This window comes from Lissotriton helveticus, chromosome 2_2 (assembly GCF_964261635.1).
Source record: "Lissotriton helveticus chromosome 2_2, aLisHel1.1, whole genome shotgun sequence".
Taxonomy (NCBI): Eukaryota; Metazoa; Chordata; class Amphibia; order Caudata; family Salamandridae; genus Lissotriton; species Lissotriton helveticus.
The window spans coordinates 297,982,610-298,008,150 of NC_136060.1; the positions used below are offsets into that span (position 1 = coordinate 297,982,610).

A 25,541-nucleotide genomic window follows, 5' to 3' on the forward strand; every position below is an offset into this window, starting at 1 on the left:
TTTGCCCCTGCAAGTCTTATGGTCAGTGCACTGTATTATAGGTATTTAGGCTTAGTTTTGTTTGGTAGATTTACCCCTCTTGTTTCAATTCTATTTTTAGACTACAGGTTCTCCTAAACTGAATATTTGGTGATTTTCCTTGGAATCCTTACCTACCACCTTGAATTAGTTCTTTGGACACCTCATGATTCTTTCAACAAATCTGGAAATGTATTCCTATGGCTGTTAATAGGAATATTGGTTCTATCTTCATGTTCTCCATTCCTGGACAGTTTTAGGGAAACTGGGGGCTTTCATCTTGATTTTTAAATCAGTGAGTGCCCCTCTGGGTGGGGAGTGGCGTGATTAGCTCAACAAGACAAAAGCTCTCCTTGTTTTCCTGTTTTTTCCCACTTACCTGGTTTTCTTTGTGATTGTGTTTTATAGAGCGTTGTGTTCCCTGGAATCCTATTCTGAAGAAATTAATCCACCAGCACAGTATCAGTTTACTCAGAGGGAGCCCCGCTGTCATGCAAGATCTGCTGCCTTCTCCCTATACGGTTTCTTTATACCTTCTTTTCCCCTCCAGACAAACCACTCATGCTGCTCATTCAGTGTGGAGGATTGGCCTGGAGGTGAGGAGTAAGACTATCTCTATTTCCATGGCTCCTGGCTTACAGGTGAGTGAGATTGTGACAGCCTGGGTGGTTGCTGGATGTGGGGCCTGAGTTCTGTAGTGCGGTGTGATGTGGAATCTGTGTGGGAGGTTGAGAATGAGTCTGGCTGCTGAGTTCTGGATGGCTGTAGCCTTATGATTAGTTGCTTGGTGATCCCGGCATAGAGGGTGTTTCCTTAGTCAAATCTGCTGGTGACTATTGCATGAGTAACCATTTTTCTTATAATGCTTGGTAGCCATTTGAAGATCTTCCTGAGCATCTTCAGGAAGCAGGATGCACTGACGTCGTTGGCTTGTGCGGTCATGTGCAGTTTACTTTTGATGATTATTCCGAGGTTCCTGGATTAGGTTTTAAGTGTGGGTGTTGGTCCAAGTTCAGCCGGCCACCAGCTGGAGTCCCATGATGAGGTGTTCTTGCCGAAGATCACTACTTCTGTCTTGTCGGTGTTGAGCTTGGGGCAGCTGGCTTCCATCCAGTTACCGACTGAAAAGTTTCAGTGAACCATCCATCATCTCCTTGTGTTTGCTTTGTTCGCCTTAAGTTGGCAGGGTTTGCCCAGACGTGGGTCCCTTGCTCACTTTGCCACTGAATTCAAGCTAGCCTGGCTGATGAGGGGTGTTACAGTGAAACCGATCCCAGGATGATTGTTTCCCGTTCAATGAAGACCTAGCTTGGCAGTTCAGGCTGCACTGTTCCCATGAGGCACAGGGTCAAGACTGATTTGCATATAGCTGGGTCTGAACTGAGGGGACGAAGTGAGCTAAAGAACGATGATGTATTCAACCCAGATCTGTAACTGGGGGGGAGGGTCTGAAAAGTTTCAGTGCTCCGTCCAACATCTCCTTGTGTTTGCTTTGTTTGCCCTAAGTTGGAAGGGTATGGCCAGATGTGGGTCCCTTGCTCACATTGCCACTGCATTCAAGCTAGCCTGGCTGATGAGGGGTGTTACCCCAAAACCGGTCCCAGGATGCTGGTTTCTGGTTCAGGAAAGACCTGTCTTGGCAGTTCGGGCTGGACTGTTCCAATTAAGCACAGGGTCAAGACTGATTTGCATATAGCTGGGTCTGAACTGAAGTGGCGAAGTGAGCTATAGAACGATGATGGATTCAACCCAGATTTGTGACTGGGGTGTCTGAAAAGTTTCAGTGCTCCATCCAACATCTTGTGTTTGCTTTGTTCTACCTTTCACATACACAGCACTCTGCCCTCGGGGGTTACCTGGGCCTACCTTAAGGGTGACTCATATGTACGGGAAGGAAAAGTTACGGTCTGGCAAGTGGGTGCACTTCACAGGTCAACATGGCAGTACCAAACTGCGCACATACACTGCAGTGGCAGGTCTGAGTTACATTTACAGTCTGCTTTGTGGGTGGCATAATCAGTGCTGCAGGCCCACTAGCAGCATTTGATTTACAGGCCCTGGGCACACACAGTGCACTGTACTCGGGACTGACTAGTAAATCAAATATGCCAATCATGGAATCACCAATCCATAAACACAATTTACAGGGAGCACTTGCACTTTGGCACTGAACAGCAGTGGAAAAGTGCCCAAAGCATCTAGACCAGCGAAAACGAAATACAACACACAGCAAAAACACATGAGGCAAAGGCAAAAATACAGAGGAAACCCACGCCGAGGATGCCATGTCTAACAGTGTGGATGAAAGAATTTTCCATTTATGCATGACTTTCTAATTGTGTAGTGCTCCAGAGATACTTTGCCCTGAAGAAAAGTGTCCACATGTGTAGCTGATTTTACGGTACCATACACTCCACTTAATGTGTGCATCTGTTTCTTTGCCCCAGATAAAGGAATGTGAGAATGCGGAGAGCGAAAAGAGGAGAGAATGTGATCTAGTGATAGACTTGATGACCTCAGCATAGAAAGGCCCACAAATTATTTGTTCTGCTTGACACTCAAAAACCGGATCTTCTGTTCCTTACAGAGACTTGGCTTGGCCCTGATTCTCTGCTCACTATACTAGCGGCTCTTCCCTCGTCCTATTACGCTCTCCGCGCCGACCGACCCACAGGGAAAGTTGGTGGTGGCGTCGCCCTGATTGTTCGATCTGAACTTCATTTTCAGTTGCTATCGACCCCTCCCATCACATCGGTCGACTATTTAGTCGTCCGCTCTACCTCCTTCCAAACGCCTCTGACCTGTTTGCTCATGTACCGTCCCCCTCATCTAATGCCTCATTTCATCCCTGCTGTACAGGAATTACTGGCCACCCTAGCTGTGAACCATTCCTCTGTTCTTGTGCTAGGGGATTTCAATTTTTGGCCTTCAGATCCTGCTGAGGATCATATGTCCAGAGAATTCTCGGAATCTCTTTCTAGTCTTAACTTTTTATCTCACGTCCATACCCCTACCCATATTCACGGCCACACCTTGGACCAGGTTTGGTCGCTCAATCGTCCCGTCTCTCCCCCTGTAGTTACTCCATGTGCTTGGTCCTATCACTCTTTAGTTTCTTTCCTCCTTCACCCCACTCTTGTTAAAAGACCCCCGCTGCCTAGGAACACCTGGGCGCGCAATTGGAACCATGTCGACATGGTTTCCCTTTGCTCTTCTCTCTCTGCCTCTACTCCTGATATTAAAGACCTTTCCTCTTCCGCTCAAGCAGACACTATCAACAAATGGCTTGCTAGTGGGTGCGACCAAGTAGCCCCCATGAGACGCGTTGAGGCCAGGCGCGCCAATGACGCGAATAGGTGGTTCAACGCCGAACTTAAAGAGAGGAAGCTTGCGGTTCGGCAGGCAGAGCGCGCCTGGCGATGTGCCTACTGCCCTACACTCAAATTGCTACACACCTCACTTCTCAACCAATACAAAAAAAGCCATTCTCACTGCCAAGATGAATTATTTTTCCTCGAAAATTTTGTCCACCGAAAATTAACCAAGAGAAATCTTTCCAATTGTGCAGGACCTATCCTTTTCCGATAGAGCCACCCTTAAACCTTCCCCTTCCCAGGCCCTCTGTGACTCGCTTAATAATTTCTTTATCGAGAAAATTACCACTATCAAGTCTAACATTTCCCCCCTCTCTCTCTTTTTCCGACCCTCAGCCTCCGTTCAATCAGTCAGTTCTTGATTTTATTCCTCCTCTGACCAGGGAGCTGTTCTTGTCCCTACTCCTAAGAGTCAAGTCCGGATCTCCCTCGGACATTTGCCCTGCACGAATCCTCAGACAAATTTACCTGGCATGTCCTTTGCCTCCTCTTGTCTTTCTTAACGGTTCCCTTGCTCAGGGTATTGTTCCACAATCTCACAAATCTGCCACCATAATCCCCATCTTGTAGAAACCTGGTGCAGACCCCACTGCCATGTCCAATTATCGCCCCATCTCTCTCCTTCCCTTTTTAGGCAAAATACTGGAGCGACATGTCACCCAAGTGCTTAGCGCCTTTGTGGAGGAATCTGGCAGGTTAGCCCCGTGTCAGGCAGGCTTTCGCCCCAAGCACTCTACGGAGTCGGTAGTCCTTTCCGTCATGGACAACCTCAGAGACGGAATGGATACCAATCTGCCCAAGGCCCTGGTCCTTCTTGATTTATCCGCCGCCTTTGACACGGTTGACCACTCCATCTTGCTCACCCGTGTCAGGGCGGCTGGCCTTGGTCTGGCTCTCTTCCTTCCTGAGGGACCGTACTCAGGCCGTCCATCTGGCCGACTTCTCTGCACCCCCCGCAAGGTTCAATGCGGTGTTCCGCAAGGCTCCTATCTGTCCCCCCTGTTGTTCAATTTGTACATCTTCCTTCTTGTTTTTGCACTCCAGCAAATGGAGGTCACGGTGTACAACTACGCCGATGACCTCCAGCTTATTTTTAATTTGTCATCTTCCTCAGACTCTATTCATAATTTCCAATCCATTATGATTTTTATCAGGGACTGGATGAATCACAACCACCTGAAGTTAAATCCAGACAAAACCAAACTGGTCCTTACAGGTGGTTGCTCCAGTCCCTGGAACCCTTCATTCTGGCCTTCTTCCCTGGGGTTACCTCCTGTCCCCTCCTCCTCAGTTAAGACTTTAGGGATAAAATTGAATGACCATCTTACCTTGCACTCCCAGATTAGTTCTGTTGTCTCCTCCTGCTTTATGATTCTTCGCACCATCCGAAAGATTTAACGCTTTTTCTCCATTTCTGCCCTCAAACTCATTCTTTTAGCCATGGTCATCTCCTGTATTGACTACGGCAACGTTTTATACTCTGGTATCCCTGCTTATGATTTGCGGCGACTACAGCTGGTTCAGAACCAGGTTGCCCGACTTGTATATAACCTCCCCAAATCCCATCACGTCACCCCGTTACTCAAAGCCATACACTGGCTTCCCATTCGGGAACGTTCCCTCTTTAAGATGGGCTGTATCACCTTTCAGGCCCGGGCAGGGACGGCCCCCGCATTTATTAATTCTGAAATCAAGGCCTATCTCCCTTGCAGAGAGCTGCGCTCTTCCTCCCAATTCCTTCTCTCTGTTCCTCGATTTAGGAGGAAGAAACTGGGAGGTATGAAATTCTCCACCCTCGACCCTGTATTTTGGAACACTCTTCCTTTTTCGCTCAGGTCTTCCACCCACTATCTAGAGTTCCGAAAAGCCCTCAAAACCTTCCTTTTTTCTCAAGCCTTCCCTCACTAGCGGCCTACTTCCTGCCCTGACCACGGATCTGCATCCCTAGCACCAAGAAACCGCTCGGTAGTCGTGCGCTTTATAAATATTTTAAATTCAAATTCAAATTTAAATTCAATTCAAGGCCTGTGTTTAAATCCTGTGAGGGTTCACTGTAGTTGCACAAGCCTCCTCTGCAGCAGTCACTATCAATCCTATCATCTTGCTTACGTCAGCAATGCTTCAGTGGTACCAATGCACTATATGAGAGGAGGCAGCTGTGAAAGAGACTGACTGGTTGTCTCATATCTCATGTGCCAATAACCCCACATAAGCCAACTCAGGCAGCAGCAGCACCCGCCTACGACCCAAAATCCCAGGCTCCCTCTCTAAGAAGAAGCTTGTGTAGGGTGGGCGGATGGGGTCTGAGTATTAGCAGTGGACAGACCGGGCTAGAAGAGATGGATCTGCCTGATAAGCTCTCACAGTTAAAGGCACATGACCTACTGCAGTTTTGACCCTGTAGAAGACAGTGGCGTAACAAAAGCCCCTGCAGCCCCGGTGGTGCAGGGTGGGGTCCGAGCTCAGTGGGCCCCCTCCGGCACTGGCAGGTCCCTGGCCAGAAAGCTTCAGACTGGTTCCAGGGTGTTGGGGGCCACCTACATGCACTTTGCAGGGGTGCCCTCAAGTTTCGTTAAGCCACTGGTAGAGAGTTCAGTCCTGCTCTGATTTTGGTTTCCAATATAGGTTTGGTGATATAGGATAAACCATTGGCAACCCCCTATGTAACCCAACACAGCGATGTTTCGACCAACATGAACAGACCATGTGCCAATCATGTCCTCTGTCTCTCAATATCCATTAATTTTTTTTATGCTTGCATTTCTGTACAACCTGCACCACACTCGCTCACAGAAACCAAGATACAAAGAGGCACAGAGTGGAATATGAATGCGCGCTTTCGAACCCATATACACACACACGCAGCCCCCTCCTCCATTTTACACAGGTAAACAGACTTACCTGTACTTATCTGTACAGCTGTACTTATATCCATTTGAATCCAACAGATTTCCCAAAGTTTTCAAACTGCCAGTTCCACAAGAGTCACTGAAATGAAAGTATCCTGAGTTCAGAAATCCTTTACTTTAAATTTAAATTACTTTTCTGCGTTGCTCCTTGATAAAGATCAGTTTAAAAACAGATCATTGTTGTATTTACAATTAAAGACTCGTAGATTAATTTCTGAACATATTTCATGGTAAACGAGGAAAGAAAAAAGGCTTTAGATGTATTTGACCTGCTATGCGCTTTATTGTCCATTATCTCTGTTCACTAAAGACATGCAGAGTAGGATCTAGTTTACAAAATCATCTGGTGGCCTCACTCCCTTACCTTTCTAAATCCAAATCTATCTACCTTCTACATAAAAACACCCCCACCTTCTGAATCAAAAGGCTATTTTCACATAAATATTAGTAATTCAGAATCCAAAGGTATAGTATATTATTAACTGGGTTTTCTTTGATTTAATCAGCAGGGGTAGTTAAAGGAGAAAATCAATCTTCTGCATGCTTTATCAACTTTGATCACATTTACAAGAACAAACTAACAGACCAATTGATGTTTTTTATGCTGTATGTAGGGAAGGTAAAGTTGTGGAAGAGCTACTATATTGCAGGCCCTAGGCGTAAAGTACATTTTACAAAGTGTTTTTCTGAGAGCTGTCAGAAATATTCTTTTTAAGTAAAATTCACGGAAAAAAACAAAGTTAAGAATGTCATAGTGCTGGCTAGAACATGAAAAACAACAGGAAATCGTCAGTTACGGTTCACAGCAAACACAACACACATCATAACTAATGTCCCTTGCCATGTTTTACTCTTGCTAGACTGCCTTCTTGCCTGTGCCATTGGCAAATTATTGTGTTGAGCATTTCTGGTGACGTTAGTTATGGCATGCGAATGCGTTGGGTAGATTTAAATCAGCCCTCAGTTTTCAATTGTGCTTTTTTCAGTGAATGTCAACGGTTCATTTTACAATACACGTTATTCAGAGAGCCACTGTGCACGACCTTTGGCCTCTGGCCGTTTGCAGCAGAATTGGCCTGATAGCATGTCCTGTGGCTTGGCCCTGCATGCAAACCTGTGCAGGCATCCTACCCGTGCTGCGGAAGGCTTGGCCGACACCCTACCCGTCATTGACCCTGTCCCCACTGAGAACAAACTCCTCCATGCTCAACCTTTCGCTCTCATCATTGATGTATTCTTTTCTGCCTTTCTCTTATCTTTCTCTCTCTCTTTGTTTCTTATCCTGATTTTTTCACTAAGTAGCACACAGGTTCACTACTGAAGATGGCAGCTTGTTCAATCATGTTTCGGCTGGTAAACCCAATGCTGTTTTCTGTTATTTTCCTAGAGTGGAATTAAAGTTTCCACACTTTCAGCCCCTTCCAGAATCCCCCTGGGGACAATACCTCTCATGGTGCCCCTCTCTTGCTGTGTTTTTTTTTTCCAGAGTGCAAAAATCACATATTATAATAGATGTGCTATTTTCAAGATGGTGAAGAAGATTCTACAGAACTCTTTCCAGCCTGTCACTCTTGCCCAAAAAATTAAATGTGATTGATAGGAGGGGAGATGTGATTCATTGAAAAGTGATGGCTGAGATATATAAAAGTTTTAACCCTTTCAAGGCCACTCGGAACCTTTTAAAATGCTTGTAGGAAATTGGGTTATTAATTGAGCAAGATGTGAGGCCTGCACAAGTAATAGGTCCACAATTTCCCCTTACGAGAAACCAAGCACCCCATTCTAACACTTGACTCGCTCAGGGTAGCAAAGCAGAGCAGTCCAAGACCTACTCAGGAGGGGGTGTAGGCTAATAATCACCATTCACTGGCACTTAATAATAGCACTCAATAGCTGTTAACCAGTAAGTGCTTTTTCTTTAGAAAAAGGAAAAGTACATTTATAGGGTAGCCAGGGAATGTTGTTCATTTTATACTGGTTTACCAAATCAAAAAGAATACATTGAGAAAAACCTAACTCTGGAGATTGCCAGATTTTCAACCATAATAACAGGACACCTTCCAAACAGTGTAAGCCTAATTCCAACAGGCAATACAAGGTGGGCACGTCTGCTGGGACCATGAGTAGTCTGCGCAGGAAAGAATTGCAGTACCCTTGCACTCCCACTCCATGGGCAGCAATGGATATATATTTGACTTTAATCAAGGTTATCATCTCCTTCACTAGGCTAATGCCTAGTTTTGATGCAAAGCAATAAATGTCTTCAATTGCTCTGGACATTTACTGCCCTTTCAATATTAGCAGTGGTCCCCAATTTCGACCTGAATCAAAGGCCAACACTAGATATTTAAAAAAAACTCTCTATTTTAGAGACGGGGCACCGTCTATAAAGTGGGTCTTCAACTTTTCTTCCCTTTGGCCCACAGACCATTTAAAAAGATGTTTGCCAGTTAACCTTCAAATCTAGCGCAGTCATGAACTTGACAGAACCGTCCAGCGTTCTCAGCAGGCTATTTGCAGTCCTACTGCACCTGCTACTGCTATTTGCAGTCCTACTGCTCATCCTGGGGGAGTCTAGTTTCTTCTGTAATAAATAGCCTTCAAGGCCATTTAAAATAGATAAGAAAGAGAAACGGTGCAAGAATACATCTCTGGAAAACTCCTTGATTACAATGGATGGGTGGTGTACATTTCCCAATGGTGCCAAAACTAATCTTAGCAGAGGTCGCCAGTGAAGACAACGTAAAAGGGTAATTAAATTCTCTTCTTCCCAAGATTTCCCAAAATGGTCCAAAGTTTGGAATGGTTGACTGTGTCAGATGCACATGACAAGTCCATACATGCTCAAAGTAATGCACCTTTTGTGGTTCTAGTGTACTTTGCATTTAGGAGAGAAAGGTTCAAACAATGTTCAACCATACCTGAGCCTTGTCTGAAGCTATGTTGCACCTCGGTGACAATGATATTGGAATTGGCCCAGTGCTCCAGTCTTGCTAAGAGAACCCTGCCCAGAATCTTGACTGTAGAGCCCTATAAAGATATTGGATGATAGCAGGCTAAAAGGAAGGTGGCAGATTGACTCCGCCGCGAGGAGCAGGGTCCTTGGAGTGCTCCTGAATGCCTTTGAATGCTGAACGCTACTTTTCCTACAATGGCTAACTGCAATAGAGAGAATTGCCACTCTTCTCTACTTTAGCAAATGTATAAAGAAAAACTCTAACAGCTACAAAAGCTTTACGATAACATTTACCTTTGATATTTTATCGAACCGTTCAATACTTACTTCTTTTTTGCAATATCTGGAGCTGTTTCCATCGTTGGACTGGCCAGTGGTGTTCTGTGAACTACTGGCCAGGTCTGTCTACGTGATCGCCTTCTGCTCTGCAGTGCATCTCGCATTCCATCGCTCCTCCTAAGGTCAGCGTGCCGCGAGGTGCGTGCTCAAGCTGAAATTCTGCTGCGGCTCCTGTTATCAACTTAACAGTGGATCTGACCGGCAGCACGAGCAAGAAGAACACACCCGAGTTGGCAGACCGGTTATGAAGTTACTTCATTTGGGGAAGGCTACAGATTTCTTTGCTGCTGCTCATGAAGCCGCGGCAGAGATTGTCAAGGAGGCGGTACAGCGCGGAGTGGAGGGTTTGTCGGATGCAACCAGTGAAGCGGTTTGGAATGTTGAGCTGATATCTCCTATAACTGAACTACATCCTGAGCGGGCGCCTTCCACCAGGACTTTGATGTCTTCATCCATGTCAGCAGATATTCGACTCCCTCATGTATCTTTGCTCAGAGGGGAGCGACGATGCCGCCGCCCCCGCCGATTTTACCGGTCTATGTGTGACAGATAAAATGTATGTGAATGATAATACATCCATATTCACACAGACAGCCGATCAGCTACCGGCTCTGGGCGCTTCTGATCTAAATGACTCAACTGAAAACAGGAGAATTAATCTGCAGCCTGGGAGTAGCTCAGTATCGAGGCTAACAAACTCTGAACGAATAAACATTGAACGAGCAGGGCAGTTCATTTTCTTTAGACATTCCGCAGTCTTCAGCCTTGGCCACGGCAGATTTACCTACTTTGACTTGTGATAAGCATTACAATGAGCAAAATGCTATTAAAGCTCATACGTTATCTCTGCTCTTACTAATGACAAACACTGATAAATCACTCGGCTATTCACCCGAGGAGGCTATCAACTTGTCATCTACATAAAAGAAAAAAAGTAATTTTAAAATTAACAAATAGGCTAGATCTATCAGAAAAGTTACTGAATCTATTAGCAATATACATCAACAACAAGTTAACGTGCCGGCAGCAACACATTCAAGAGCAAAAAATCAAGATAGTCCTCTACATAAATGGGTGACTTCGAAAGGTGAAGTTATAGCTATTGTCTCGCGTCTATGCGGCTCTGGGCAGGCCCCTGTAACCACCGGCGGTCCAAACGCCACCTTTTCTCAAATTACAATGGTGTGCTCCATAAAAAATGCTGAGCCTGCTGGGGGCTCTTTTACTGGTGATCCGGCTGATCTAATGCAACCTGTAAAGGAGGTTTATGGGACTGTGAGTAATGCTCTCGCAGCAAATACAGCCATAAATACATCAGAGGCGGTGCTAACATCAGAACCTTCGCTTAGCTTAATTCTGCAAGCATTATCTGCACAAAGAACTGAGGCGCAGGAACATTATATACAGCTTAGGGTGGATAATGCTATTATTCAGCAATCATTAACTGCAGTAACTGCCAAGGTGACTGTGCTTAAGAGGGAGGTGATGATATTGCAGCAAAGATTAATCATGAAGACGCATTGTTACACACTACTGAATTGGTCAGTGATCACGACAGTCAATGGTACTACAAGGAAAAATCGAAGATTTGGAGAACCGGCAATATTGGAATAACTTGAGAGTATTTGGGATCCCGGAAGGCAAAGAAGGCTCGCATCCACGAGCCTTTATCATTCAACTATTCCAGAAGCTTTTCCTGATCTTGCTGATTGGGACTGGGATTCTCAAGTCCAACGAGCTGACAGGTTGCCAATATTTCTCAGTCAAACAGACCAATCCAACTTGTGTCGTCCACGACCACTCCTCTGTGTCTGTCCTTCACTCTGCTTGCACTTTTTCTGCCCTATTTGCAGTTTACCCTCTCTTTTTGACTTTTTCCTTTGCCTTTTTTCCACCTGTTTTCCCCCGCCACTGCTGCCCTTGCGGCACCTCCCCCCACACCGGCCAGCGCCCTTCTCCGCTCCTACCTCCCAGCTGTCCAACCCTCCCTGACCCCTACTTAATAGCAGGCGCGCACAGCGGGTGCGCCGCTGGCGCTCCAAAGGCAAGCCCATCTGCACCCTTCCGCGACACGACCGCAACCAGCGCCAGGAACCCTGGATCTCTGCACCACCAACGCAACGACCCAACGGCACTCCACACACTCAACCCAGGCCGCAACAACAACTGCAAGCTAGCATCACAGGCCGACACCCAGGGACCCTTCAGCTGTCACCGTTGCTGGCACACCTGCAGCACCACCAAGACCGCGGACCCAGTGCAACCCGCCCACAAGAACACAACCGAACCGAAGACCCTGCAATGCATCCTCCTCATTGTCTGATCCCTCCACAAGCAAGCCACCAAAATCTGGGACCTGCTTGACAGCACCACCCCGGATCAAGCATTCTTCACCGAAACCTGGACCAACACCACCTCGGGACCGGACATCTCCATCACTATTCCCCAAGGATACAAGATCTCCAGGAAGGACCGCCCTACCCGCCCAGGAGGAGGAATCACCATTGTCCACAAACCTGATGGAACACCTTCACTTCAAGATACTGGCCAGCCCCACCTCCACCCTCCAAGGAACTCTCATCTACCGACACCCTTGACCCCACTGACTTTTTGCCAACTCCTTTACGGACATCATCTCCCCGCATGCAATCCCGTGCACCAACTACACCCTACTGGGAGATCTCAACTTCCCCCTCGACAACCAACGGGACCCCAGCACCACATCCCTCCTGGACACCCTCCAAAACATTTGACTACGCCAAATCGTGACCGAACCCATGCACTCAGCAGGATAGACCCTCGACCCCCTCTTCACAACAGGAAACTCCATCATCTTCAACCACACCACCAAACTCCCATGGACTGACCATCGATGCATCCACTTCACCTTCAGAACACTCACCATCCACAGACACCAGCACCTGCTCCCACGAAGAAACTAGATCATTGCGGAAAATGACGACCCCAACACCGCAGCCTGAACCCTGCACAGATGGATCTCCCAAAGCACCAACACCATAGCCCCCCTCAAGAAAAACAACAACACCCACGCCTAGAAAGCTAGATGGTTTACCACCGAACTTCGAGAGTCCAGACACACTTGCCACTGCCTCGAAAAGGCCTGGAGGAACACCAAATACACAGAAGCCCAAAACAACTTCAGAGCCGCCACCAACGCCCACCACCAACTCATCAGAAAAACGAGGAAAAAAGCGATTGAAGACAGAGTCTCCACTCATGCACACAACAGCAAAGAACTCTTCAAAGTCATCAAGGAGTTTGCCCAACCCACCAGCGAGTTCACCGACATCCCTCCCTCACAAGACCTCTGCGAAAAACTCAGCACCTTTTTCCACCAAAAAATCAAGAGCATCTACGACAACTTCGACAAAGACAACCAACACACTGAACACTTTCCAACCACCTCCGACACCCTGAAGCCAGCGATCTACAACTGGGCAACCCCACCACCGAAGACACACTGAAGACGATGAAGTCAATCCACTCCGGGCCCCCACGGACCTCGGCCCCCCGCATTTTCAACAGAGCCACCGACACTATCGCACCAATGCTCTGCCACACCATCAACCGCTCCCTGGCAACCGCCTCGGTCCCCAACAACTGGAAACACGCCGAGATCAACCTCCTTCGAAGAGCACAACATCCTCGACTCCTCCCAATCCGGCTTAAGAAACAATCACAGTATGGGAACTGTCCTCCTCGCCGCAACAGACGACATCCGCACCCTATAGGACAAAGGAGAAGCAGAAGGCCTCATCCTCCTCGACCTCACAGCGGCGTTCACAGTCTCTCACCGCACCCTAATACGCAGACTCCATGACGAAGGGATCCAAGACAAGGCCCTCAACTGGATCCGCTCCTTCCTCTCTAGCAGAATGCAGCGGGTCAGACTCCCCCTTTCCTCTCGGACCCCACAACAACCACCTGCGGAGTACCCTCAGGGATCCTCCCTCAGCCCTACGCTCTTCAACTTCTACATGGCTCCTCTCGCTCCCATTGTCAGAACGTACGGACTCAACATTGTGTAAGATGCAGATGACACCCAACTTAACCTCTCCCTATCCAACAAACCCAAAACTAAGTATTGGAGCAAAATCCGCTCCGCTCGCAAAATTTGCGAATTTTCTGCAATTTCGCGATCTGCGAATCTAGTGAAATTGCTGAAAAATTTGCGAATTCGCGAGCTGGCGGATCTTTTTTCTTGGCCATAGGAAACACAGTTAAGGCAGGTGCTCGAGTTGAAGCTAACTTTGTAACCATTTTAGAATGGCGCGGGCAAGCTGGCAGAGTGCTTGCTGGCGCCATTATAAAATGGTTACAAAGTTAGCTTCAACTCGGGCACCTGCCTTAACTCTGTAAGTGCTTCCTGTGGGCCACAAATTAAACCTCAACAGGAAGCACTTACAGATATAAATAAAGCAGGTGCCCAAGTTGAAGCTAAAATTCAGTAACGTTTTAATCAGCCCAAAAGATTAGTGAGCACGGTCGAGGCTGGGCAAGTGTGCTTTAACCCCATATCTGCCGTCGAAAATTATCTGTAATACCCAAGGGAGGTCTTTGCATCCCTGAGTTTCTAGAGCACTGTGACCAGGAGGCTGCTTTCTCCTCACATGCTGGCCTGCTCGCTCTCTGACCCTTTATACATGAGGCATGTGAACACGCATAGAAGCCCCGCACCACACACTAGCGGTATCAAACATCTTCCTGCCCTTTCCTAACTATGATGGACAGCTCACTCAAGGGACCTCGGCGCCGTGGCAAAGTTACAGGCATGCATGGTCAGTGGAGACCAATCCGATGCAGTGTAGGAAAGGCACTATCATTTACCCAACGAGGTAGCACTTACTCGATTAGCCAGTAGAAAGTACTCCAGTTGAGTAGAGGTATTGCAAAAAACGGTGGCATCTTTGTGGGTAACTATGCAGGGTAGGATTCATTCTGGCACGAGGCTCCTGTCACAAAAATTAAACCTCAACAGGAAGCACTTACAGATATAAATAAAGCAAGTGCCCGAATTGAAGCTCAAATTCAGTAACTTTTAATCAGCCCAAAACATTAGTGAGCACAGTCGAGGCTGGGCAAGTGTGGTTTAACCCCATATCTGCAGTCGAAAATTAGCTGTAATACCCGAGGGAGGTCTTTGCATCCCTGAGTTTCTCGAGCGCAATCCCCGTGTAGTTCCTGTGACCAGGAGGCTGCTTTCTCCTCACCTACTGCCCTGCTTGCTCTCTGACCATTTATACACAAGAGGCATGTTGACACGCATAGAAGCCCCGCACCACACACTAGCGGTATCAAATGTCTTCCCGCCCTTTCCCAAATATGATGGACAGCTCACTCAAGGGATCTCGGCGCCTTTTGACGCGGTGGCAAAATTACAGGCACACATAGTCAGTGGAGACAAATCTTCTGTCCCTTTACGCAGCTGCAGTGTAGGAAAAGCACTATACATTTACCCAACCAGGTAGCACTTACTGATTAGCCAGTAGAAAGTACTCCAGTTGAGTAGATGAAGATCCTAAAAAAATCCGCAATTTTGTGGGAAAATCCACAAATTCACTGACTTTTTTGCGTTTTCGTGTGAATTCGCAGACTGCAAATCCGCAAACTTCGCCCATACTTACCCAAAACCACCAGACACAACTTTCGAGAAGGCATGGAAGCATTCGCCAAATGGATGAAAAACAGCTGCCTACAACTAAACACCTGCAAAACAACAATTGATGGACAGAATGCAGAACAATGTCATACATTCACCCCAGTACAGACATCTGGGCCTAAATCAATCGTTTTTTTGCACTTCACACCACCCCAGTTCAGACATGGCTATATGCAAATCAGCCTTGACCCTGTGCCTCATGGGAACAGTCCAGCCCGAACTGCCAAGCCATGTCTTTCCTGGACCGGAATCAAGCATCCTAGGACCGGTTTTCTATCAGCCGTCTTCAGCCAGGATAGCTGAGTATAGTCCGGATAGTCTGGGTATGCTCAGACGTGAGTCCCATGCTCTCCACACCACTGGAGTCAAGCTATCCAGGCTGATGAAGGCTGATAGCCAGAACCCGGTCCTTGGATGCTTGATTCCGGTCCAGGAAAGACATGGCATGGCAGTTCGGGCTGGACTGTTCCCATGAGGCACCGGGTCACGGCTGATTTGCATATGGCCATGTCTGACCCGGGGTGGTGTGGAGTGCAAAAAAACGATGGATTTAGGCCCAGATCTCTGTACTGGGGTGAATGTATGACATTGTTCTGCATTCTGTCCATCAATTGTTGTTTTTGCATTTGTCACCCCGAGTGGGATGGATATGCTCAGACGTGAGTCCCATGCTCTCCACACCACTGGAGTCAAGCTATCCAGGCTGATGAAGGCTGATAGCCAGAAACCGGTCCTTGGATGCTTGATTCCGGTCCAGGAAAGACATGGTTTGGCCGTTCGGGCTGGACTGTTCCCATGAGGCACAGGGTCAAGGATGGTTTGCATATGGCCATGTCTGACCTGGGGTGGTGTGGAGTGCAAAAAAACGATGGATTTAGGCCCAGATCTCTGTACTGGGGTGAATGTATGACATTGTTCTGCATTCTGTCCATCAATTGTTGTTTTTGCATTTGTCACCCCGAGTGGGATGGGTATGCTCAGACGTGAGTCCCTTGCTCTCCACACCACTTGAGTCAAGCTATCCAGGCTGATGAAGGCTGATAGCCAGAAACCGGTCCTTGGATGCTTGATTCCGGTCCAGGAAAGACAAGGCTTGGCAGTACGGGCTGGACTGTTCCCATGAGGCACAGGGTCAAGACTGATTTGCATATGGCCATGTCTGACCTGGGGTGGTGTGGAGTGCAAAAAAATGATGGATTTAGGCCCAGATCTCTGTACTGGGGTGGATGTATGACATTGTTCTGCATTCTGTCCATCAATTGTTGTTTTTGCATTTGTCACCCCGAGTGGGATGGGTATGCTCAGATGTGAGTCCCATGCTCTCCACACCACTGGAGTCAAGCTATCCAGGCTGATGAAGGCTGATAGCCAGAAACCGGTCCTTGGATGCTTGATTCCGGTCCAGGAAAGACATGGCTTGGTAGTACGGGCTGGACTGTTCCCATGAGGCACAGGGTCAAGACTGATTTGCATATGGCCATGTCTGACCTGGGGTGGTGTGGAGTGCAAAAAAACGATGGATTTAGGCCCAGATCTCTGTACTGGGGTGGATGTATGACATTGTTCTGCATTCTGTCCATCAATTGTTGTTTTTGAATACAACTAAAAACCAACAAAACGGAAGTACTCATCATGGGCCCTAACCTCGACGCCTGGAATGACACCTGGTGGCCCCGCTGCCCTCAGAAGCCCGCTCACCCACACGGACCACGCACGGAACCTGGGAATCATCCTGGACTCAGAGCTTAAAATGGACCGCCAGATCAACTCCGTCTCGTCCTCCAGCTTCCACACCTATGTAAGAGCTTCAAATGGATCCTCACTCACGCCATGGTCACCAGCAGACTCGACTACGGCAATGCACTCTATGCTGGAATAAACAAAAATCTCACTGCAAGCTACAGAACATCCAAAACACCGCCGCAAGACTGGTCCTCAACCTGCCCAGACACTGCCACATCTCCCAGCACCTGCGCACACTCCACTGGTTCCTCATCAAAGCTAGACTCACCTTCCAGATGCTCACCCACTCTCACAAGGCCCTTCATGACACCGGACCGGCATACCTGAACAGCCGGCTCAAATTCCACGCAACCCAAAGGACCATACGATCAGCCCAGCTCTCCTACGCCGCAGTCCCCCGCATCAGAAAGACCAGATCGGGAGGCCGCTCCTTCTCCTTCCTTGTAGCCAGAGCCTGGAACGACCTTCCACTCCACCTCAGACAGACAACATCGCTCCCCATCCTCTCAAGAAACCTCAAAACCTGGCTCTTCGACAGACCGCCTCCTTGATAGACTGGAACCTGCAAACCTCTCCATCCCCTAGCGCCTTGAGACCCTTAAGGATGAGTAGTCGTGCTTAACAAACACATTGATTGATTGATTGATATAGTTCTTGTATTTGTGTTGAGCTACCCCTTTACGTGTCCCCAATTATTTTTTTTCAAAAGCTAGAGGGTGCTATCAGTAATTTTATATGGGGCTCTAAACAAGCATGACGAGCGATACGCTTTCTCAAACTTCCTTTTAAATTTGGAGGATTACAACTTTACATCTGGGCAGCATTTACTGGGCGAATGCAAAGCTTACTAACGGTTAAACCATCATATTTTGGACCCAACCTTGCATTAGGTACAGATCGCAAAATGTTTCAGTATAGGATTAATGATCCTAATTACTACAAACGGGTCTGCTTCAAGACAATTAGGGACATTGTTAAAATATGGCATGATATCCTTGATTATTGCTCCCTTACTCTCAAATATCTTACACAACATCAATATTTTAAATTGTGGAATAACCCAATTCTCCCGAGCATATTTCATGATCCCACTGCTTGTAAATGGGCAAGCAGTGTAATTGAAAGACTATTCCAGCTATATGATCACAATGGTTTTTCTACTTTTGCATCTCTACAACTTTCTTTTGGTCTCCCACAAAGTTCCTTTTTTAAATATCTACAAATTAGAGATTACTTCCTAAAACAACAGCTGTTGAAACTTTCATATTCACACATATTATTGACATGCTTTCTGAATCTCTTGCTTAAAGCCAGAATTAGCTCAATATATTTGCAGCTCTGTCATTTTAGATATGAGGATACTTGTCATCTAGTTTCTAAATGGAGTCGGACATTAGGCATTACTACAGATCCCTCTGAGATTGTCTTGGCCCTGGGCATACTAAATAATTCTATTCATTCTATAAATTTAAAGCTGCAACAATTTCAGACCATTTGTATGTTATACTATACTCCTGAAAGGATTAATAAATGGCAACAACAGTTACAGGGGCCAGGTCGAGATGTTGTGGATAGATCTTGTGGTTTCAAATGTGGCCATAGGGCAGCCGACATCCTTCACATGTTCTGCACTTGTCCCATGTTATGTGACGTTTGGGAGAAGGTTATCCAATATATTGGTCAATGTTTGGGTCTTAACTTATCTCTTACTACTAAAGAGATCATGTTGGGGCTTAAAGCGTGAAATAATTTTGCCATGAGGAGCTTTCTATCTATTGTATTAGTAACTGCCCTTCTTAGCATTGCAAGAGTATGGATCTCGCCTAATCCTCCTACTTTCTTTGTATGGCTGGCTCCTGTGAAAGATATTTATGAGAGAGAACGAGCTTTGGCTAAAACTAGAGGTATACGCTCATTGCAAAGATCTGGTCTTATATGGGAATTTTTTGTCTGAAGTGGGGGCATCCTTAGAGATATATGTATAGTTATTTCTTCCTTTTTCTCTTTCTTTTTCTTCTTTTTTTCTCTCTTTACATCTACTCATTTTTATTTGTATGATTATTTGCTAAATGTTTCCAATGAATTATCATTTCTGTCCATTCTGTAACCTTTGTTAAATAAAATAAAATAAAAAAAGATAGCATGTTTGGTTGTTCTTGTCTCCCTGTTAATAAATTGGAGCTCTAATAGCTTCTTTCGAAGTGGGGGATACAGGACCAGTTATCGCAGCTCTAAATATAATTATAAGAAGGGGTGCCCATAAGTCAATATTTTCTCTAAACCAGTCTGAGTGGACTCAATCAGAGCCTGGAGCTTTACCACATTTGCTATTCTTATTGGTCGCAGCAACTTCCATAACCCTATTAGTATAGATAAACTGAAGGGCTGATTCGATATCTTCAACAGAAAGTGTACTATTATCTTGTTGTGTGGAGTGGGAGTTTTAAATACTTGTGTAAAATTAGTAACCCAAGACTCAGTGGGAACTAAGCAATGTTTCTTGGAGGGAGGCCTTTTTGTGAATATCGAATGATTCATGACATCCCAAAAGAGACTCACATCCCTCAATTTTGCCTTTTGACTGAATTTGTACCAACAACATTTTTTCTTGTACTTTTTGCTTCCTCAGTTTATGGGGAGACTGCGGAGATTTTCCTCATCTTCTACAACCTCGTCTCACCGATTTCTCAAAAATTCTATGATTTTTACAAACTTTGCCAAGATGGAGTCTGCCTCTGCACCTTCAAAGTCTGGCACCTCCTCCCAGTCGCAATCATTGGTTCCTACATCTCCCAACTCAGTAAAAGCTACATCTAAACGGCTCAAAAAAGATCCTCCATCTCCAACAAAATCACCTACACCTGTTTCTATGGATCTACTTCTTGAAGAAATACGGTCTTTAAAACCTTTTATGGAGGAAACAAGTTTGAAACTTCAACTTTTGATAAAAGATGGTCTCAGCTTGACGAAAGACTCATTGTGGTGGAACAAAGTGTCTCCTCTTTTCAAATGATAGATTCTAAGGTACATGCCCTTCAATCACAAGTTTCTCAATTGCAGAAACTTGTTGAAGATTTGGAAAATACAAATCATAGAAATAATTTACGAATTTATGGCCTACCAGAGAACACGGAAGGTGCAGACCCTCTTTCTTTTTTCATCTCATTTTTGCCTAAGGTGTTGGGTATTCCTGCAGAACTAGTTCTGAATATTCAACGTGCCCACAGATTGGGGCATCAAAATGCAGTTACTTCTACTTCTACTCGGCCAAGAGGGGTCATTTTGTACTTTTTGGCGTATACTGACCTACTCAAAGTCTTATCAGCCTCAAAAAAAATGTCACGTTACTCGTGGTTAGGTCATACGCTGTTTTTTTCACAGGCCTATGCTAAAAGTATTGCTGATCACCGTAGGGACTTTCTAAAGATGAGACCAGAGCTTCGTGACCTTGGTGCCAGATATGGTCTCTTTCATCCTTGCCTTTTCAAAGTCACATACAAGAACAAAACTACTACATATGAGGTTCCCCTCAAATTAAAAAGCTTTCTCAACTCCTATAAATCTGATACTATGGATACTTTCAATGCATCCTCCTCACGCTAAGGCTGATCATATCTAGTTGACTTTTACTGCTATAATAATGTTTTCTCGCATTGTTGTATAACATGTTTTCATTCTCTGTTTTAGAGGATTTCAGTTAACTATTTACTCTACTTTTTCTATTTTTTATTATAGTTCTTAAGATGCCAGCTATTTATTTTAATTGTATTTCTCTTTCCTATAGGTACCCTTGCTGTGTTTTTATCTGTTGTCACGCACCTGGTAATATTCCATTTATCTGTGCCTCCCTTCGTGAGATGTGGATGTGCCGTCCTTCCATGTGCTTTCACCCGCCCCCTTCCCATTTTTGGATTTTTATAGGTATGTGTTCTCCACTTTTTGTTCTTCTACTTCTTCTCTTTCAGGCTTCTTCTCCTCCTTTCTTGCATTTTTGCTTTACTCTTTTGCTCCTACACTCTAATATCCAGTAATCTCTGATTATCTCCATTTCATCATCTTTTCTCGCTATTTCTTCTACTACTCCCCGAATCAAACTATCTTCCTTCCTCCATATTCTCGCTTTTCTTAATTGTTGTTAATTCAGTATTACTGATAATTTCTTCCTCCTTTTCTTTGCCATCTGCTTTTTATCTTCTCTCTTTTCTTTTTATTTCTTTCTTTCTCTATCTCTTCTTTTTTCTGATACTTTCCTTCTTTTTTGTAGATCACATTAGATCTGATTTTATTCACACTGCTCTCTTTAAAGTTAATTTTTGTGTTTACTTATATGGTTATTCCTTCAAATGTTATTGCATTGTGTTTATTCGATATGCATTCATGGTTATTTTCTATCAAGATTACTGTTACATCTGGTAATATTTTGCTTGTTATTTTAGTGTATTTTAGATATACGCCCAGATAGCCATGATCCAAGAAACTCACCCCACTGAATCTGAATCCCTGAAGTTAAAGAGAGATTGGGTTGGAGAAATGTTCTTTTCTCCAGGTGATGGCAAACGTAATGGTGTTATTACCCTTGTTCATAAAACTCTACAAGTTAAACTTGTCTCTCAGGAAAATGATGACAATGGTCATTGGTTAATTACGAACCTAATGATTGGGAAAACTTCCCTCACGTTTTTTAATATATATGCTCCAACTACTGGTGCTTGTATTTTTTGGTCCCATCTTGAAGAAAAATTAATGCAACTCCCTCATGATAATTTGATTTTAGCTGGTGACTGTAACGAAATTGTTGATCCCTTTATCAATTGTAATTCCTTGTCCTCCTTTATTCTCTCCAAGCCTCACAAAACATTTTTACGTTCTTTTCAGCAAAGGCATTTAGTCGATGCCTGGAGATTATGCAAACCCCTCCTTGAGGGAATACACGTTTTTCCCGAGTACATCACACACAATCACATATTGATTACATTTTCATGTCTCATGCTCTTTCTCAATCTCTAAATTCATCAGATATTGGGTCTATCCTAATCTCTGACCATGCCCCAGTTTCTGTTTCCTTAGACATTCTCCAGAAGTCTTCTGCACCTAGACTTTGGTGTTTCAATAATTCTCTATAACTTGATTGTCTTTACGCCTTCCTTTTCTTCTTTTTTTAAGGAATTTTTCTCTCTTAATGAAACAGACACCCTTCTCTTTTCTGTTGTTTGGAACACCTTCAAAGCAGCTGCGCGAGATTTTATTATTAATTATGTTTCCAAGAACTATGACAAGGCTCGGAAATCAGCCACAGATCTTTTTGCTAAAATAAAATCGCTAGAGCATGCATATTACACATCTAAATCAAAATATTGCTTAGAAGCTCCAATGGATGCCAAACTTAAATTTAAAAAGGAATCCTCTTTATATTTGCTTAAGTCTAGTGTTAAATTCTATGGCGGTAATAACAAATCAGGCAAATTATTGGCAAATTACCTTAAAGTAAAAAAAACAAATTTAATATTGAGTCAATTCATAATGTTCACCAGATACACAAATTGAAAGATTCCGGAAATTCTACAAGAATTCCATACGTTTTATAATTCTTTATATACGCCTGAAACCAACCCTACTGATGACTCCATCATGAATTATCTTTCTTCTATTACTAAACCGTTTGATCTTAACTTAGATTTTCAATCTTTGGAGTTGGATGTTTCAATAAAAGAACTATACAATGCCTTACGCACTCTTAAGAAGGATAAAGCCCCAGGTCCTGATGGTTTCACTGTTGAATTTTTCTCACATTTTCCCATCTTCTCCTCCCTAAGTTACACAAACTTGTGTCCTCTTTTGGCACTGCTTCTGGCTCCTTTTTAGAAGCCCTCATTTGTCTTATTCCGAAAGATAATAAAGGCCCACGCTTTTGCAAAAAACTATAGACCAAATTTATTGGTAAATATTGATTACAAAATGTTCTCAAAATCCTTGGCCCTATGATTAGAAACCTTTCTTCCAGATCTTCTAGGTAAGGAACAACCAGGATTTTAGAAAGGTCGTTTTCTAACTGACAACACGTGTCTGTTTTTTGATAAGCTTTCAAAGGCCTCTCACTTTTCTGATTCTTTAGCTGCCATAGCTTTAGACGTGGAAAAAGCCTTCGACAGAGTCTACTGGCCTTTCATTTTTTCATCACTCAAATGGTTTGGCTTTGGTCCTAAAATCAACTCTTTAATTTCTCTTTTATATTCTAGCCCTAAAGCTGCTATATTTGTTAATGGTCTCACTTCTTTGTATTTTAACTTGGGCAGGGGTGTTCATCAGGGTTGTCCTTTATCTCCCTTTTTATTTAATTTGGCTTTAGGACCCTTTCTGTTTTCAAGGTTTTAAGTACGGTACGATGCAGATTAAATTAGCAGCCTATGCGGATGATGTACTACTGTTTATGTGTAATCCCAGCTCTTCTCTACCTGCTTTTTTACCTGAAACTCAGTCTTACTTAAACAATGACAAATGTGAAATCCTTCCCTTAACCAAATGTACCTTTAAAGAAGATTTTAACATCACCAACTTCACTTGGAATGCCAACCATATCAAGTACTTAGAAATATATTTTTCCTCTTCTATTCACTCATCAGTTTCCATTAATTTGGACAAATGTTGTTCAAAGGTTTCTTCCTTTATTGGCAGGTGGCACCCTTTATACCTCTCTTGGTGTGGGAGGTTAGATACCATCAAGATGATGTTATTCCCAATTGCCTTATTTACTACATTTAATATGCCAATTACCATTCCCCAGAAGTATTTAAAGAAAATTAGCTCTTTGTTGTCTTCTTTTCTTTGGAATAAGAGAAAAGTGAGTATGTCATTAACAAAGCTTAGTCGCCCTAAAACAGAAGGTGGGGTCAATTTTCCTTATTTTCCAGCTTACCATAAAGATTTTAACCTACATCAGTCATCTCATTTGCTTACTACCCCCTCGTCAGATTCCCCCCTCTGGGTGACACTTGAACAATCGTATGTAGCCCCTTTTTCCTTTCTAGAATATCTTTCTTTCACCCAGAAACCTCAGAAGTTATCTACCCCTATTTTTAAATGCACACATAAACTACTAGATTCACTTTTATTAGATGAATCCTCTAAAGAATCTCTTCTTAATTGCCGTTCGCTCCCTAAACATTCCATTGAAATTCATCTACTCCTCGAAGAGAGAAACCCCAATGCTTAATTTTTAACTGAGACTTGGCTAAACAATGATACAGATTTTGACATTGTTCAATCTCTTCCCCCAGACTACGCTATCCAAAGGCTTGACCGCTTTACAGGTCGTGGGGGTGACCTGGCCATAATTCACAAGGACAACTTTGTATGCAGAACAACCGCAAACCCTGTTCCTGATTGTGAAAGTATGTCCTTTGTGATTGATCTAGCTCTCACATATACCTTCTCAGGCATTCTGGTCTACCGCCCTCCAGGCCCTCTTGGGCTTTTTAAGGAAGACTTACTGGATGTGGGAGCAAATTTAGCCAGTGCCTCCCCTAATTTTACAATCGTGGGTGATTTTAACCCACACTTTGATGACGACTTATCCGTCTCTTCCGTAGAATTAGCCGATGAACTGGAAATGGTCCAACTCATGTTAAAAGCGAACAGTCCCACCCATGCCAAAGGCCATCTGTTGGACCCAATTTTTTCTCATATAAGCAATGTTCTAGTAGAGGATGCCGTTCCTATTCCGTGGTCAGACCACTTCTTACTTCCTTTCAACTGGACATTACCAGACGTCAATCCACCAACTATCAGAACCACAAAAATTGCTCGCAACTGGTCGAAACTCCCACTAGACACCTTGATCAGCAATCTTAAAGGACACTTTTCCTCCATCTCACCTTAACCCCATTGTTGCCAATGATAATTTTAATAACTGGCTTGAACTTGCACTTAATTGTGTTCTCCCCAAGAAGAAAATCCCAGAAAAGGTGGCAGCAAAAAAATAAATCCTTGGTATTCCCAAAAACTAGACCAGCTAAAACAGACTTGCAAAAGGCACGAGAGAAGTTGGAGGAAGGCCTTCTCTGTCGCCAGTAAAATCAAATACTGAGAAGCTATCAAAATCTATAACAATGAGATTAAAAATACTCAAGCCCTTTACTATCAAGGAAAAATTTAATCTGCCAACTCTCCACGTGAGATATTCAAAATCGCCAAATCCCTTCTTACACCCCCTACCACCCTTAATGTCACAGACAGTGTTCAATCGCGGTGCGATCAAATTGCTGATTTCTTTTCAGAAAAGATTCAAACCATCTGCAATTCCTTCCCTCCTATCATGGTTCCACAAATGCGATATAATCACTCTTGACAGCCCCATCCTGCTGGAGGAATTCCATCCTCTGGATCTCAAGACCCTGCAAAGGCTGCTCAAAGAGCTCAAATTGGGTTCCCCCTTCGATGCGCCCCCCCCCCTGCTATTCTTCATAAAATCTTGCTTTTGGGAGAAACATTTCAGCAGATTACCAAACATTGGAAAAATGTGTTTG

The 25,541-nt window shown here is 44.5% G+C and overlaps 1 protein-coding gene across 1 annotated transcript in view; it reads right to left on the bottom strand.

The window, feature by feature from the left end:
- BST1 (bone marrow stromal cell antigen 1) overlaps nt 1-25,541 on the bottom strand; it is a 253,168-nt gene that overhangs the window by 15,841 nt on the left and 211,786 nt on the right. Inside the window, exon 8 of the mRNA XM_078678450.1 lies at nt 6,294-6,380. Coding sequence (XP_078534576.1) covers nt 6,294-6,380 — 87 coding nt within the window. The remainder of the gene's footprint in view (nt 1-6,293; nt 6,381-25,541) is intronic.